Raw genomic sequence first — 18,286 nt, forward strand, 5'->3', positions numbered from 1 at the left:
GTACAAAATACTGCAGTCCGCGGTAGATTTGTTTGGATTAGAAATCAGAAGATTTCAGAACCAGCTTCCGGATGCATTGCCACATCAACAGCCCCTGCAAAGCTTTCTGTGCCAACAAACAAATGCCACTTCGTAAGTTTATTATGGGTGTTTTAAGTGTACAAGGCATGCCTTAAAAAGGATGCAAACACATGTGCTTTCAGAAAGGGTCTATTGCAAAGGTACACCAGGGAGCTGTGATTGGTCCCTTGTTAAGTGCATGCTGGCAAACCTGAGTTTGCATCCACACAGAGGCCTTTAGCTTCTTCAGAAAAGCGGCAACCATTGCTTTTCCAGCATATTGGGGGCACATACAAAAAGGGACACAGACTGGCTCACTGCCAGGGTGAAAGAGGAAACACAGCATTCCTTCCTGGAAGTTTATACTACTTCCTCCTTTTTCCTTTGACAGATCTAATACCAAAGAGACATCTAAACAAGTAACATTCATTGAAAACACCGATCAGCACCCCACCACCAACACAGCAGGAGAGAGTTACAGGAGAGGCAACATGCACACTAAGTCACTCCAGCTTGTTATAAAGCCAACACAAGACACAAGTCCTATCTAGCCGGCAGAAGAGGGTATAGTTTTCAATGTGCTGATATATATACTCAGCAGTGTAACAGACTAGCGCCGAGCGGAGAACCTCATTTCAAGCATCATTAATGGAGGGGTCAGGGGAGGGGAGGGGAAGAGTAGATCCATAAATATTACCTTAGGAAATGTTTTCATAGTTGACCAGAACCAGTTTGCAAAAAAAATCAATCGAGGCAGTTAGAATGCTAAAAGCGCAAACCGGTTTTTTTGTTTCTGCTTTAAACGTTCAAGCACGTTGCTGAAACGGCAACGACCAACTTTTGACAAAGACTATGATGTCCAGATCAAAAGGATAAGCTGCTCCCCCTTTCCCGTCCCATACAAGTGCCAGCGCCAAAGGGTTTTGACAATGTGCACCCCAACACAACAAAAATCTCCAGACTCCCATCTAGTCTGCCCCACTGTTAGGAGTGGATAGGTGGATATTTTAGGGAACACCAAAAATCCCCTACCTGCTCGGCCAGTTTCCCCAGCCTGTGTGGCTACAGCAGCAGGAACAGGAGGGATATGGGGAGGAGGAGAGACAGTAACACATGGAAAAATAATAAAAAAGAGGGGTTGGGGGATGGAAGTCGGGAGGAAAATAAAAAGAGAGGATAATGCAAAAAGCAGGGAGTAAAATAAAAGGAAAAAAACCATGTCAAATACAGGAATCTTACAAATTAAACCATTATACTGCTTAAAGGTTTGAAACAAAAAAGAAAATGAGGTGTCAACATTTTAGTACAGCGAACAGAAGAGACAGTAATAGACTTGCTAACCTTTGACAAACAGAGTTAAGCCATTTAAGAGACAGCATAGACAACATTGTTAGTGAACAGCATGTCCTGAGAATTCATTCTACCTTTCAAGCAAAAACACAAGGAGCAGGCTACAGCCTTTCTCAGCGTTCCCCACAGAGAGAAGCAGAAGAACACTTCTTTTCTGAATTACAATGAGAAAGGCACACTTCGCTTTTTACATCTGAAAAGCTTGAAGGTGTGTAATAAGTTACCCGACTTAAGAGGACCAGAGGCCCCTGGCCCAGTTTCTGTATGAGTCACTATATACTGAACCTGCTCTTTTTCAAGTTATTCTGAGGTGCAATAATTGAATGATGCAGCTGCCCTTGGTACAGATGCAAATTATCTGTTTTCAGCAAACGTGGATTTGGAAAGTCAGGACAGTGAATCATACAGAGATGGAATGAGCAGCCTCTTTTATGTGGGTGAGCGATCTGGGCTCATGTGCGCCTTTCATTTAGAAATTTTAAATGCATTTCTCATTGTACACTAGTCGTTCTCTTATCACTTGCTTTACTGTGCCCTCCGACACAATGCTTGGAAATTACTGTCCCAGCTAGTTTAAGAACTATGTTAGCTGCCGCAGGTTTCCCTCTATTTGTGTAAAATAATAATAAATGGTAATAATCATAATAGAAAAAAGGCAGAGACAACAGCTTGTTCTCCTGGGGCATTAAGCAATGCCCTGCTGCTCTAAACTATTCAGCTATGACAAACGAACATATACTTACTATTCCTCTCACCCATAAAAGTTCAATCTGCTCACAGGAATGAATAAATTAGAAGCTTCTTCTATAGGCTCTTACCAGAGGAGAAATGCTAAACTATAGAAAGACTATGTAACATGAGGCTCTTCTGTATTTGATGTCTAGAATGTGGTATTTTAAAGAAACTAAACATGCACCAGATATTTTGGATTATTGCCATCAATATCATAGGTTAGGAAGTCATGGTGAAACCCAACTTGGTGCCAAGTAATGTCACAACTGTCCAACCCAAGGGAAATAAAGGGGTGTGGCTGGGTCCCAGCGGCAAAAGTCATTTTGGAAGTGGGGATTGGCCTGCTAAGAATCTCTTTGTTTTCATTGTGGCCCAATGACAAAATTAATTGATGACCAGGGCCATATGTCTTTTCACTGGCATTAACAAGGACCTACCATGATAAGTAGCTATATGGGCACTGTGGCCTAGCTCTTAATTATGCATTACACCCATGACGGGACCATAACTCCCCAGACTGCAGGTGTGGGCTTTACATAACTGAATTATTTCATGAGACTCTCCCCTAAATACTTTAAGTTGTACAGCTCACACACAAGGTTGTCAGGATGATGGTAACTGGGCTGTTCCAGACACACTCTCTCTCCATTCAAAGACTCTACCTCTATCATCTGCGACATTATTCACCCAAACTCCACAAATGAAAGTGCAGCAACACAGCCTCACTTTATATTACTTCTACCAGAGCATATCAGCTGATCTTATTCTCTCACCCCCTCCCCTCTGGGGAAAAGGAGCTTCAGACTACAGACTTGAATGCTTCCCCCTCAAAGCAGTCATTTGCTTGCAGATAGCAAATTGGAAAGCAGTTCACAAGGGGTGACACAGAAAGCAGAGACGGGTAACACAAAGCTGGGGGAGTTAGCACTGTTCCAAGGGATGCAATTCTGTCCTCTGAGCAACACTGATAACTGCCTAGCCCCACAATTCCTCTTCTCGTTGTCTCTTTCATGGGCACAGTGCCATGTTAAAAATGCAGGATTTTCCATAAATGGGCATATTCTGTTTCCAAGAAGCGAAGCTGCTATATAAAATTCATTTTGATAAGCAGGTTCTGCATTTACAGGCTGTGCTTCCTAAGTGCAGAAAACTGGGGGTTACACATATGAATGATGTTGTAGCATATGAAATTACCTTATACACGGAAGACCACTGGTTCACGTGGCCTATTATTTTCTTTTCTACTGAGTTACAGTCCCTTCACGATCTCAGTCAAGAGGCCTGTCCTATCCACGCTAACAGAAATCCTTCCATTCCACCCTTCCCAGCCTGGTATGGTCCACATGTCATCGGACTTCAGTTCCCATCAGCCCCAGCCAGAATGGCCAATGATCAGGGATGATGGGGGCTATAGTCCGAAACACACAGAGGACACCAGGCTGTGGAAGGCTACTTTCACTGGGGAACGCAAAAGTGGAAATGAGACCTTATGCGTGTTGCATGGTATGTGTTCCTGAAGCTACATTGATGCATAGCAGTTCTATGCTCAAGTGCATCTAGCTCTGGAACAATCACTGTAAACCACAACAGTTGTCCCATCCAGTTTTCTGATCTATCTATCACCCTGGGTGATCCATCAGTACTGCTTGTTGAAAGAGGCGAGTGGAATGGGACAGTTCTGGCTGGTGCTTTGTTCTCACTGCAACAGCTTGAGGAAGTTCTCCGCAATGCTTAGGGCAGCTTGCTGCAACACAACAGCTGCTCCCTCCAACAATTTATTATTTCCACAGTGAGCTGCGGAGTTCAATATCGTTTGCCACAGTGATGTCGCTGGTGGCAGGAGGGATGATTGTGAGGTTGTCTCCATAGCAAAAACCCTTCAACTTGCAAGAATATATATCTAGCTAAAGATACCAGTTCGTTCGCTCATTACTGTTTCTCAGAGAAAGGAATTGTTGTAACTCCAGCATTCAGATATAAACCTAGAAACACCCAGTTATAGCCAGAAATATCTACATCTGTGGGTGTATATCTGAAGAGCACAGTTAGAACAATGCCTCTCCTCTATGACAAACAGAAGTGCAGCCTTATGTTCCCAGAATGAAGAAGCTGACATTTCTTGGAGAGAGTCATTAGTATAAAAGCAAACATTTTTAATAATAATAGCAAAATAAAAATAAAAAATCACACTGTTAAAAGCAGGACTGCATATCGTTGATTCAGTTTTTGCTCTTCATGCATCCCATGGAGGGCAAAACGCAATGTCTGGTGTGTATTCTGCAATGGCAAAGCTGGGGTCACAACTGAACTACATGAACCTCTTGAGCTGGAGCTTTAAGGTGGAGGTGAAAATTTCCACCCATTAACAAAATTCCGGCCTACAGAACTAACGTGTAGGAACAGATGCATCTATGAACCTGAAATAAATGGTAGTACGAAAATAAAGCAAAATGGGAGGAGGGGAGGTATCAGAAAATGGTGGCGGTGGCAGAGAGAGGTCATTTGACTCCACCGCCACCCAATGAATGTTTATTTGTAACTGATGAGACCTTATCACATTTTCTTTAAGAATAATCCTTCTTGTTCAGCATCACGCTGAAGCCTGCTTATCTGTTCTTGTTTCTGTCATTCATCCCCATGTCATATTATAATACAATAGCTTAAAAAATTAATAATATTGCTTTATTAGATCAGACACCACTGTTTGGTTTTATGGAAGAAGCAGAATGCATGTGTTTATGTATATGTGTGGAAGCCATATTGTATGAGTACTTTAGCTTCCTCACTAGTTCTAGTGAGGGAAATCTGAGGTACCAAAACAGTCTTTTTTTGTGATGGTCATGAGAAGCACAGTACTCAAGCGGCAAAACAACTGAGCTGAGTAAACAAGGACCTGGATTCAACTAAATGGCTTCTGCTGGAGGAAACCAATGTGACAAATCCCAGTAGAACCATGGAACTGCCCCCTCTCTCCCCCCCCCCAATCTGCTTGTGGGGAGGATGGGGGAAACCCCAGAGCAGTGTGGGTCAAAGGGAAGTAGCTTCATCTGGCAAACTGAAATCCTTGAACAGACAGAATGATATAATAGCACCACACTGTCTTCCTGCCTAAAAAGCCATTGGTTTCCAATCTCACCTCCAACATGAGCTAATGAGGTGGCCATAAGCAAGTTGGAATCACATCTGCAATTTAGAAATAAATACATAGACCTACCTAGCTAGGTTGTAATAGTGATAACTGTGATTATGTGTGCAAAGGGCTTTGAATTCCTCAAAGCACTATATAAATGCTTATTATTATTATTATTAAATTCTTTCTGCCAGTTTCTACCTGGAGAATCAATACAGGCGTTTCTTCTACCTTCAACACAAGCCACAATAGCAAGCATTATTTTAAGATGAGTAGTCCATGCTATGTGCATGAGACTCATGCTCCTGTCAAATTACTGTTCTACACAAAGGAAGATATAGATATTTAGACACTCGAGCACTTGGCAGGACAGCTACAGCAACTTTAACAAGGCTGACTTTCATATGTTACAAATGTAAGAACTACAATACAAACTTTTGCTGCATTGCTTTTTTAAGTTCGGGGCAGAATAAATGCTATAAATGGGATGTGAAGGCTTTATGGAAAATGCTCAGTAAAAAAATAATACAGAAAAACTACACTTCTTGCATTATGAAAGAGGAACATTTAAGCATGGCATGCATTGGTTAACCAAGCTGTATTATGTGGAACATCGCCATGTCCTTATTTCAAAAGGGTCGCTTCTAAGATTGCTGTCAGGAAAGGAGAGAGAGATTCTTACCTGCAAACATATAGCCAGGTTAACTCTGCAGCCAAATGATGTGCTGACAGCCCTGGGGTGGAGGCCCAGATCTTTGAAAAGCTTTGAAAAGGACTGCGTCAGAGCTATCCGAGGCCGTTCTTCTGCCACAACCACACACGTCCGCACTCTTGAGAGGTCCAGTCCCCTTGCCTGGAAACGAGGTACAGAGTTCAAGTTATCCCATGGGAGCTGTTGGCATTTAGTCAGGTTCATTTCTGAACCAAGTGTGCTTTGAGCAGGAAGAGAAGTGTCCTCAGGCAAGGTGAAAAGTCGCCATCCACTCAAGAACACCTTTTCTTAAAAACTAAAGGGGTTGGGTGGGAGGAGTTTGGAGGAGGAGTTTGGATTTCCCGAAGGAGTCTCAAAGCGGCTAACATTCTCCTTTCCTTTCCTCCTCCACAACAAACACTCTGTGAGGTGAGTGGGGCTGAGAGACTTCAAAGAGGTATGACTAGCCCAAGGTCACCCAGCAGCTGCATGTGGAGGAGTGGGGAATCGAACCTGGTTCACCAGATTACGAGTCTGCCACTCTTAACCACTACACCACACTGGGAGTTCTGGAACAGTTAATTTAAAACTCAGAATTGGAAGAGGGAGAGAAACAGAAGCAGAGCAAAGTCTGTGTTGTGGAACAGCCTTGTTTTGGGATAAGGGGAGCAACAGCAACAACACACATCAACTTGCCATTTTTTTCATTTCCTTAAGCCATTTCCTTAAGCCAATTACGTGACTTAAATTGTGAGCTTTTTAGGGACAGGTGGAGACCACTCAAATTGCTGTAATCTACCTTGCACCCATAGTGAAGGTTGTCTAACAGTTTTGTGTAACCTTTTGTTTGTCATATTGCATACAGTCGCCTAGAAAAGTGGGATACAAATTTATTAAAAGGTTCAAGGTCTGCTTAGGGACCACTGAATACAATGGGACTTACTTAAGGCTGTTTAAAGCTGATTGAAGCAGAACACTAGCTGCCTGTAAGTCTGGGAATATTTGTTTTATTTGGATACTTTTATTGGCCTTGTTCTGATGCAACACTATGGCTTTGTGTTGTGTGATGTGATCTTGCAACTGTACGCCCCTCTTCCTCCTCCGGCGTGGCCAAGGGACTGGAAGCAAGAGCTGCTGTTCTTAACTAACCACTGTTTATTGTTGCATCTACTGCTGTTAGTATAAACCAGGGATGGGAAACCAGGAACCTTCCTGAGGTTGCTGAACTACAGTTCCCATCTCACCCATGACCACTGGCTATGCTGACTGTAGATTATAGGACTTGGGAGTCCAGCAGTCCCTGGAGGGTAACAGGTTTCCCAACCCTAGTCAAAACTATGATTTTCTTAAACAAACCAACTTCAAACCATGGTTTACGAAGCTGGTTTGTTTCAGGAAACCGTAGTTAAAATTAACCACACTTTAGGATTTGGACACCACAGTAAACTGTGTTTAACTGAAAACAGAGAGGTGAGGGAATGCAGAACCTCAAACTCCTGTAATGGTAAATAATCATAGTTCAAAATCATATCTAAATGAGGCCATTCTGGAAATTTGGATGCAGCATAATCTAGAGCAGCTTATCAGCCAATAACAGATGCTAAATTAAAATTAATACAAGGATGTAAAGATAGGGCAGATAAGCACTTTCCCCAAGGGTTTGCTTGTATCCCAAAATACGTATTTTATTAAAAGAAATATGAAAATGCTTGGTCCAATAAGCCTTAAGTGGCTTCTATATGGCTTTTACATGGTCTCCCATTCAGGCAGCTTAGAAAAACCAGACCTGAATAACTGCAACAGAACTGTATCTGACCATTCTCTGGGTTGTGTCTTGGAAGCCACCTCCCTACAGAACCTCATTTCTTGACTTATTTCCCAATTTCGTGGATCTGTTCCCCTCTATGGGCAACACCTGTTGGAAAGTAGAACTTTCTGGGCTGTGCTCTATATCTTCCTGCTTTTTGGATAGATCGTTCCTTTTTGCACATTCTAAAGTTCTAAAGGATGCCAAAAATAGGCCTCAGAAATTAAAAGCAACGACTGTGGTTTAAAGGATACTGCAAAACATTCATTGAATCAATCATTGCTGCTAATATCTTAAGAGTTCATTTATTTGCTGAACTTTTACTCTTGTTTTCCCACTCCCAACAACAACAAAATGGAATCAGTTTAAAACCTTTAAAAAAACCAAATAATACAAATAAAATAGTTTACAATTCAAGAAAATGATCAGACAGCATCTGAGCAAATCACCAAAATAACAAATATAGAATCAGAGAATCCCCTGCTTTCACCTAATGGCAAAAAGTACTAAATGAGAAGGAAGGAGAGCCTCTCAAGGCAGGGAGATCCACAATCTGGGTGCTTCCACAGAAAAAAGTGCCTCTAAGATTACCATTACTCGGCTTTGGAATATATTTTTAAAAGAAAAGCCCAAGTAGCTTTTCAGATAATTTAAGTGGAATAACTTTCTAAAGAAATGCCTGAAGTAACTGATATTATGGTTTGAAGTCTTGGTTATTCTGTTATATTTTACTCCAAGAAAACCCATTTATCTAAATAGAACCCAATAAGGCTGACATGTATGTGCAAAATATTTTTTTTCTAATGTGATCCCATTGAGATCCCAAGGTGAAATTTTGCAGGTAGCTCTTAGAAATATTAAATAACAAATACATTTTTGGGAAATTTCTAATCACATAATGTTTTTTAAAAAAATATATTACATTTTTCCATTTTGTAACTTAAATTTAAAATTTAACGTAAATCCATCATGTGACATATATTAAAGCCCATGAAGCTCAGAAGAGATTGGTGTTTTTAGTTTTGACATATCTCAATTCTGAGCTGAGTTTATAAAGTTTTTGTGTAGTCTGGCAAGGCCCAAACTGTCATTTATTTATTTTTGAAATTTCAAACCCTCATAACTCACAAACGGGATGAGATAAAAAAATTAAAATTTCAGATTTAAACTTGGTTTTGATCATTGATCAAGTGTACAAAACATTAAGAAAACTGGATGACAAAATAATTGGATGATAAAAGAAAGTTGGATCACTTGATACGGAATGAGCTGTATATTAGAGCTTACAGAAGTGTTCTTTAAAGCTAACTGCAGCATGGTGGAGGAGTGATTTTGGGAGCAGACAAGGCTGGAGAGGAAAAGGTTAACTCTCCCTGCCACTAAAAATGAGCCTGTGCTGCTGTTAAGACTTGAAAGTCTCCTTCTATTTAGTACAATAAAATTGGAATAGGAGATGGGCATTTTCAGAGGCGGGGGGACAGCTAGGGAAGAAAGGGCTGGCACTTCTCTCTAAGCTGCAGCCCCCAAAATTGCCCCTTCCTCATTGCGATGAGACTTGGAAAAAAAGGTCTTCTATTGGGTCCAGTAAAGTATTTTTTTTTAAAAAAAAAGTTTTATTGCAGGGGGGCAGGTATAAAAGCTGTTAGGGTGTGACCTTTCTAGAGATTACACCTGTCTAGGAAGATCTCACACACTTCAATTATGCTTTACTTTTTCCAAGCCTAATTGCTGGTGTGAGGAGTGGGTTTGCAGTGGGGTCACAGGATGCACGTGTGGCCACAGTGCAGTTGTAGGGCAGAAAGGGCAAAGGTAAGCACCACCTAGTTCATTTACGTTGAAACCCTGTGCCCTGAAAATAACCAGGGAACAGCAGGCGAGAAACTTCCTGGAAAGAGGAATTATTCTATTTGCTCTTTCGAAGATTTTTCTCACTTCTCGATTCATTTCTTCTCACTGGACACTTGTATGTATGCTGCCACGCCAACCCTACAAAAAAGCAAGGAGGTGAAGGGAATGGGAGCGCTTCGGTTCCTCACCTTCAGAGATTCCGTTTGCGAACCAAGACCCTTGGTACATAGCTCCATGACGGAATAAGAGCAAAAGGTGTCTCTCACTTTGTACTGACTCACAGCTAGAAGCCAGAGAGCAGGCGTGGTCTCCAATTCTGAGGGAGGAATCAAAATAGACTGGTGTCCTGAATAAACGCTGCAAAGATATAAGATTTGTTAAACGCACGACTGGAAATCTGTACCAAAAGACCAGAAGATGGTATATGCTGAAAAGGAAAGCTATTTTGTTGTAGCCTCAAGAGACACACAGAGAGTACATCCCATAGGGCAGAAATCAAAATGACAAAAAATATATATTTATAAATAGGGGGGGTGCGCTTTAAATTTGCTTTTTTGCTTTTTTTTCTCTGTCAATCGCAGAAAGGGTGATTTCAAGAGTGCGTGAGGATACAATCTTGTCTGTGGTGAACTGCTCATGCCATCCACGCCACCTACTTACTCCCTGTTGAAATAGCCTCCCTGTGAGTTGACTCAGCCCTTGCACCCCAGACAGGCACAATGCCTGAACAGGGAATTCTCAACACAAGTATAGGGCCTAAGATAGTTCAAGTTAGTAAAGCATGAGATTCTTAATCTCAGGGTTTTTGATTCGAGGCCCACCTTGGGCAATAGATTCCTGGACTAGACGGCCCTCATGGTCCCTTCTGATTCTAATTTTCCTGTATGAAAAAAAAAGTTCCTAAGCCCATTCTGGCAAAAGCCATCATAATCCTCCACATGAATGAATGGGAACCTGAACTGTCAACAATTCTCATTTGTGCAAAGGATGCACTGTGTGTTCGCCCAAAGATGCTTGGAAACCCCTTACCGCTCAATGGGGGAAGACCAGGCATCCCCAAACTTGGCCCTCCATTTGTTTTGGGACTACAATTCCCATCATTCCTGACCACTGGTCCTGCTAGCCAGGGATGATGGGAGTTGTATTCCCAAAACATCTGGAGGGCCGAGTTTGCCTATGCCTGTGGAAGACCATGGGTGGAGCCTACATGCATGGGGACTTTGCAGGCTAACACATGCAGCCCCATTTCTCGTACACAAGTTCGGGCAATCGTGTCTAGTTAGTGCTACAGCATCTCACCATATCGAACTTTTTTTTACAATCCTGAAAAATCCTTCCTTCTGCTACTCATGGGATGCCACTGGGAGTTTTTCAAAGCGTGGGTCAAGTGAGTGACCAGTTCACGCCACCATCCTTCTCATGAGGTAACTGTAACTGTCAACAGGTAGCTTCATAGAAGGGGCTGTCGCTCACTGGTGGAGAATATATTTTGCACACAGAATATCCCAGTTTCAATCCCTGCCATCCCCAGTTAGAAGGATCAGGTAGTAGGTGATGTGGAAGTAGCTCTCTCAGAAGCCCTGGGGAGCTGCTGCCAGTCAGAGCAGACAATTCTGGGCTAGACTGGCAGACAGAATGATCTGGTGTAAGGCACTTTCCTATCTAGCTTGGTGTTTCCTAAAAACGGCCATTGTATAGCGACTATCAGGGCTAACACGAGTAAGAATGACGAGTAAGAATAATTCTTAGAGCTCTCTCTCTCACACACATGTCACTTGATATGGATGTGTGAATGAGCCACTATGTCACGGCTAAAATGGCCGCTGTTTCTTTAATGCTTTAAAAAGCTGGGTCAGCATGAGTCAGCGGCCTGCACCGGGTTGTATATATAGAGTGAGAAATGATAGTTTGGTGTTGGGTTGGTTGGTTGGTGAAAGCTGGTAGTGCTGATGTGTGTACAGTTGGTCAGTCGTGTTTGCAGAAAGACTTTTAAGAATAAAAGCAGAAAGTACTCTGCAAGGATACTTTTCTCGTGGACTCTTTTATGCCGACAAGGGTCCGAGGACCAGGCTAAGGCAACAAAGCGAGGTCAGAACCTTTGCTGTTGCTTTTTTACAAACATTGACACACCATTCCTCAAAACACCACAGATACAACTTTCAAGTTGCCTGCTGCTGCAAACACACTGCTTTTGTACAGAGCTTAGCTGCAATTTATAAGCCCTTGAGCAAATCAAATGAAGGACATTCACGTGGGGACGTGAGGCAAACTTGTCAACTACATAATCAAAACAATCAGAGGAATTGACCAGAGTTAGTAAAATGAAAGCTCAGGTAGAGATTAGGAACAGCAAGGCAAGGCTGTGGCTTTTTGGAGCATTAGACCTCTAGATATTAGGAACATAGGAATCTGCCTTATACTAACTCAGGTTATTGGTTTATGTTGTTCAGTATTATCTCCACCATGAATGGGGAACCTGTGGGCCTCCAGATGTTGTTGGACTACAACTCCCATCATTCCTGATAACTGACCATGATGGCCGGGGCTGCTGGGAGTTGCAGTCCAATAGCATTTGGAGGGTCGCAGGTTTCCCATCCCTGGTCTACAGTAAGTCACTCTCCAGAATTCAGCTCCTCAGTTTTTCCCAATTCTATGTGGAGATGCCAGGAGTTGAACCTGAGACCTTTAATATGTAAAACATGTGCTCTATCACTGATTTACTGCTCTTCCCCCTTCAACCATAAAGTCCATTTTTTTTTTGTCCCTTGCCTCAGTTTCAGCAATAGCTTATCAAAGGAAAAGGTACTGACAAAAGTGGAAATAAATTATTACAAATATTTATATCCTGCTCCTCAGTCCCAAGACCATCAGAGCAGTTTGCAGATTAACACATAAACAACAGCATCAGTAAGTTAAAACAGCAACAGCAACAGCAGCAGCAAAGTCTCAAAATGTAATAAGTAACACTTAAAGCATTAAAGTAGATCTGAAATAGATAACATCAAAAGGCCCAGGCAAATGAAAATGTCTTCACCTGGAGCCCAAAAAGCCATCTGAGTTGGCACCAGATGAGTCTTTTTGGAAAGAGCATTCCATAGCTAGGGTACTACAACAGACATTTTAGACAGTCCAAAAACAACAACAACCAAAACTCAGTATCTACTTGAAGTAAATGATTAAGAGGCAAGCTGCAAAGAAAATATTAGGGTAGTGTGAAATCACACCACAATAAATTCCAACAACACATATTCAGCACAAACAGCTAAAAGGGGGGGGGGGAATGCAAGTATCCATGAACTCACGTTGGCCTGACAACTATTGCTGTGCTCAGAATGCATCAATCTCTGACAACGATCCCCAGGAAATCCTGCTGGAGCGTGTGGCCAATTGTTAGGAATCTGGAGATGGCAATGATGATTATTATAAAGGTCTATTGCTCTGCTTTGCAAGGTTTCTTTTCATTATTATTTTATACCCTTTAGGACATAAAATAAAAACGAAAGCAAAACTTTGCAAAACCATGCAATATACTCGAGACTTACCAACGGGCTGACTCCATGCTCCAAGCAGGTTTTCCTTTGTGGTTTGGAAGTCTCAGAATGCTGCATTCTGGGACATCACAGTGGAGTAGGCCAACGCAACTTCATAGCATCTACAACAGGATAGGCAGTTAGTTTTTGGCTGATTGTGCCCAGATTGTAACCCCCAGGTAGGTGGGGATTCAATCACTTTTTACTCTGCGGCACCTGCGACTGATGGCACTGACATCAAAGTCATAATCAGGTTAATCAAATGAGCTCAAGTTTGTATTATATCTTTGCATATGCAGAAGGAAAGCACTGCATGTTATCTCCAATATTTGGAGTTCAGAATTCATTACCAACACACAAAAGACTTATGAACAATCCTAGCCAACAAGCAGGAGGCAGCAGCTAACACACCCCTTGCATTCTCTGTGTGTTAAAAGTCAGAGTAGTAGTTCCCTTATAGATTTTCTCTTCCACAAAGCGGTAGCCTTTGATGCTGCACTTTCCAGAGAGGTCAGATGGAAATGAGATGCAGCGTACTGGATTCTCTTGTCATGAGCTACATGAGGCTTCAATGCGTGATGTGCCAAATTTTGGCACAGTTAAGTTGCAAATGTTTTGAGGTATGAGGCAAAAACACCTCCTGAAGACAGGCATCTGAATTTAGGGAATTTTCATCTTACTACAAATATGAGTCAGCTGAGAGTTTTTCTATTTCTTTTATATGAATGGCACATTTTCCCTTTCACACTGAAAGCAACTGGTTGAAATGTATGAGGCAGTAAAAACCAGGTAGGTTCTAAAGTCAAAATTTCCAAGCGCGATAATCTCTCCAATAACAAATCAGGCTTTATCTTTTATTCTCTTCCTATGCTTCACAAAGGTGGGGGGTTTTTTCACCTACCAATAAAGCATCCAATATATCACATATTCTCCTTTTTTATATAAATAGAGCACATTCCTTGGTGGAAAACTGAATTGAACAGGTAAGTTTTCAACAATAACAAAAGTACAGCAGCAAGGTATTTAGGTGCAATAAACAAAATGCACCTAAATGTTTGATTGTTTTCAACTGGCATGCTGGGGAATACGAACATATGACTTCAGCGGGGCCTAGATTCCATTAAAGATATAATGAATGGATGCAACATTATGTCCTATGAAGAAATTGCAAGAGCTATGGGCGCTGTAATACCTCAGTATTTTCAGATGAGAGAAGCCGTAACTGCATTACTCAGGAAATATTCAAGGGAGGCAGGCAAGCAAATGTGAAGCATTATGATCGGACACTAAGAATAAGGGATTAACAGGGAAATCATATAATATGATTCTGGAGTTGGCAAACAAACCAGATATATTTATGAGGAAATGGCAAAGGGACAGAAACCAAGGAGTGACTATTAATGAGTCAAAATAAATGGCAGAGATCTTGCACAATTTGATTTCAGCAGATGTGAAAGGAAACTTTTTAACCCCACAAAGACTGAGGCAGATATATCTAGGAACTGAGGATAAATGTTAGAGATGCAGATATTTGGGGGGAAATTTCATTTATATAGTCTGGTGATCTCCAGTAATATATGCTTTTGGGGCAACAAATAATGAATGAAATGACAGGGTATTTCTTACCCCTGGAACCCAAAATTCTACTTCTAGGTTATTTAAAGCATCAAGCATTAGAGGTTGACAGTGGCTAACCTACTGACAGCTGCAAACATCTGCATTGCAAAGATCTGGAAACAGAACGCTACTCCAACAATAGCAGAGAAGTTTGATGGAGTTCGGACTATCATAGTAATGATATCGTTCTGTTCCATTTGAAACAATTTTATGTAGGCTATAATTACAATGACTTTATCTGGTTTCATAATTGCATTTTCTATTGCTGTAATCTGCCCTGGGGCTTACGGTGAAGGCTGGGTAACAAATCTTGGGTGATATTCAACTAAGTTTTATTGAAAGTAGACTTACTGAAACTAATGAATATGATTAAGTTAGGTCCATTAATTTCAGTGGGTCTACTTAACAGTAAAACTAAGTTGAATACCACCCCTTATCAATAAATAAAACTGACGTATTGTTGAAGAGCCAGTATTGGACAACCAAACATGTTTATGGAGAAACAGTCTATTTTTTTTTAACGTACTGGATTAACAGATAATATCTAACTATATCATACTTTCTCCCTACTTTAAATTCATACAACCCTACTGGCAAAGTATTACATAAACAGTATTACATAAACAGGCCCAGGAGAGGGCTTTCTCATAGATTCATTCTCCAAGTGTGGACTCTTATGGAGATATTTTTTAAAAATTATGTGAGGAGACAAATCAGCTCAATAAGGAACTGAGCCCTTTTGTCATGGATCTAGACCTCTTCCATCACACATAAGGATCTAATTGCCATGCTGTTTACCACTGGCCATTTAAAGATTGCCACCCACTGGAAAGACAACAAAGGAACATCTCTGTCTGGATGACAAAGTAAAGTTTGGGATTTGGCTTTTTCCGAGCACCTAAGGCAACACAGAAGGGTTGTTAAAGGTCAAACTAAACACAATCCTTTTGCTAAGGTATACTTCCCATATATCAACCGTGCAAGTAGAAGTGGTGTTAATGCAAGACCTCCAGCCGCTCGTGGTTATTTATGGAGATGCTATGTCATGGATAGCTGAAGCCTTGATGATGCATTCGATGATTCAGTTATTTGACGGTGTCCCTGCTCAACTTTTCTTTTTGTGAGTGAGTGGTTTAAGTGTGATTGATGCTGTTTTTACTACAAATTGATTTGATATTCAATATAAAAAAAGGAACTGAGCATGTTCAGTGGCCCCAGAATGCTGACTGAGTGATGGGCAGGGGAGCAAAACCAAGAAATGGGAGGGTGAATATAATCATGTATGGCTATAACATGGAAAAGGAGCATTCTACACTGCAACACTTTGTTGCAGGTCCCCCTTGGTTCATTTCCATTGTTGAAGGTCCCATTTGTTCCCATTTAAAAAATACAATGGTGCTTCTTTAGGTTTTGGCTTTAACGCCTACATTTAGTGCAGGGTGCATGCTCCAGGATGGGCTTGTCGTCAAATTCACTTCCAGCAGTATCCATCCATTCTTTTATTGATGATTTCTACATCTAGCCTGCCCTTCACCAAAACAAGCACAATGCCCTTCTCTGAAACACACACTGGTCACATCATCTGGGGGCTGGTCCCTTCTCTCTCGTCTCTCTTACACACACATCGATATAGCAGCAACATTTTTGTTTGGTGGTACTTGAAGGCTCCAGAAGAGAAACTTACCTACAGAGGCACCAAAGGACAAACCCAAGTCCACAGTAAGGGTCCAAACAGATTGCAACTTCTCTGGAAGGATAAAGCTCACACTGCAGCTTAATAGAACGACAGAAGGCACTAGTGGCTGCATGAGACATCTGGAAGAAGGTAACAGGGCAGTAATTAAGATGACGAACGGCATCGTTCCAGAGGTTTGTTTCTGAACCACCGCCAGGTCTTAAGACGGTAATAGGATGGGTAAAAATAAGAATCAGTTTACATCCCACCCGCAAAAACACATGCAGAATCATTTATAGATAATGAAAATTAATGTGTTTCCCAAGGAGTATATTCAATCAACTAAGTAAAGAAAAGGAAGGGAGTGTGACTCATCAGTGCCTTTGATTTCTAGGTTATCTTCAGGAAGGCTGGAAATTATGTGCAGCACTGAAGAGAAAATGGGCTACATCTTTCAAAAGAGCAAGGGCGAGGGGGTGCGGAATGCCAGAAGGGCACAGCCATAGCTCAGTGGGAAGAGCACATGCTTTGGCACTCAAGAAGCCCCAGGTTAGTTCCCCAGAAAGAATGAAGAGCTAGCAGATCTGGGAGAGCCCTTGGGAGATCACCATCCAGTTGGAGTAGGCATCAGCGGACCAAAGGGGCTTACAGCTGATTAGCAACAGAATGGAATAAATTCAGATTCAGAAACTGCCTCTTCTTTCACATTTCCTGCACTGCGTTCTATTGCTTAAGCAGTATTATTCTCCAACCTGGCTCACTTCGGGTACTAGAAAGCTCCGTGATGGGAGGAAAGTGCTCCCAGCGACAGAACGTGAGAAGGTAAGGGAGAGGGCAGGGTTTTGTCCCCCATTTTCACGTACGTTCTTCACTCCCCAGTATTGTTTATGCGCAACAACGCGTCAGAAAATAGGCTTGTCCCATTGCATATAGTCTGGCCTGGAGCTGCAATGCCCCCTGTGATGCTAGGAAGGTGTGCAAGAGTTGCCTTTGGACTCAGCACCTGTTGGTGCAAGCAGAATGCATGCAGACAACTTGGGTTGCCTTGGTACATATATCTTCTTTTCACTTGTAAATACCGTATTTTTTGCTCTATAGGACGCACTTTTCCCCCTCCCAAAATTAAGGGGAAATGTGTGTGCGTCCTATAGAGTGAATGCAGGCTCCTTGGCTTCAGCGATAGCAACGTGAAGCCTCCAACGCGCAGAGGGAGCGCTCCCTCCACGCTCCGGAGGCTTCACGTTGCTATCGCTGAAGCCTGGAGAGCAAGAGGGGCCGGTGCACGCTGACCCCTCTCGCTCTCCAGGCTTCAGGGATGGCCGCCTGAAGCCTTCGGAGTGCAGCGCGAGTTCTCGCTGTGCTCCACAGGCTTCAGGTTCCTTTCGCTGAAGCCAGGAGAGCAAGACTCTCCTGGCTTCAGCAGAGAGGGAGAGCTGCGCAGCGCCCCTTCAGCCAAGCGGGAGGAGAAATGGAAGGGTCTCCGTTTCTCTTGCCGCTTCGCTGAAGGGGCGCTGAGCAGAGAGGGGGAGAATTTTTTTTTCTTGTTCTCCCCCTCTAAAACAAGGTGCGTCCTATGGTCCGGTGCGTCCTATAGAGCAACACCTGCCCTGTCCACTTTTGGACCAGCTCCCCTTATCCACACCGCTACAATATTCCACCCATACTCCCCACCCCAGCTCGCACACTGTGTTTCACATTCGCTTTGGGGAGCGTCGTCCCTACCTTCACCCCTGCTAGCATTCCAGTTGTGGATACACTGAAATCGAGATAAGCCAGCATGTCGGGGTTAGAAGGTTTGTAGATCTGAGGAGGCCGCTTCTTTGGCAAATCATCTGGGGGAGAAAAA

General features: G+C 42.3%; 1 protein-coding gene across 6 annotated transcripts in view; it reads right to left on the reverse strand.

The window, feature by feature from the left end:
* DIP2C (disco interacting protein 2 homolog C) overlaps positions 1-18,286 on the reverse strand; it is a 301,056-nt gene that overhangs the window by 22,557 nt on the left and 260,213 nt on the right. For 3 of the 6 annotated variants that reach the window (XM_079996376.1, XM_079996372.1, XM_079996374.1), the window contains 5 exons: positions 18,163-18,272; positions 16,450-16,580; positions 9,807-9,975; positions 5,955-6,125; positions 1,093-1,122 (listed from right to left, as the gene is read on the reverse strand). In XM_079996376.1, the coding sequence (XP_079852502.1) occupies positions 1,093-1,122; positions 5,955-6,125; positions 9,807-9,975; positions 16,450-16,580; positions 18,163-18,272 (611 nt within the window). The remainder of the gene's footprint in view (positions 1-1,092; positions 1,123-5,954; positions 6,126-9,806; positions 9,976-16,449; positions 16,581-18,162; positions 18,273-18,286) is intronic. The other 3 variants (XM_079996373.1, XM_079996375.1, XM_079996377.1) reach the window with 1 other exon arrangement.

Source organism: Podarcis cretensis (assembly GCF_951804945.1).
Source record: "Podarcis cretensis genome assembly, chromosome: 12".
Taxonomy (NCBI): Eukaryota; Metazoa; Chordata; class Lepidosauria; order Squamata; family Lacertidae; genus Podarcis; species Podarcis cretensis.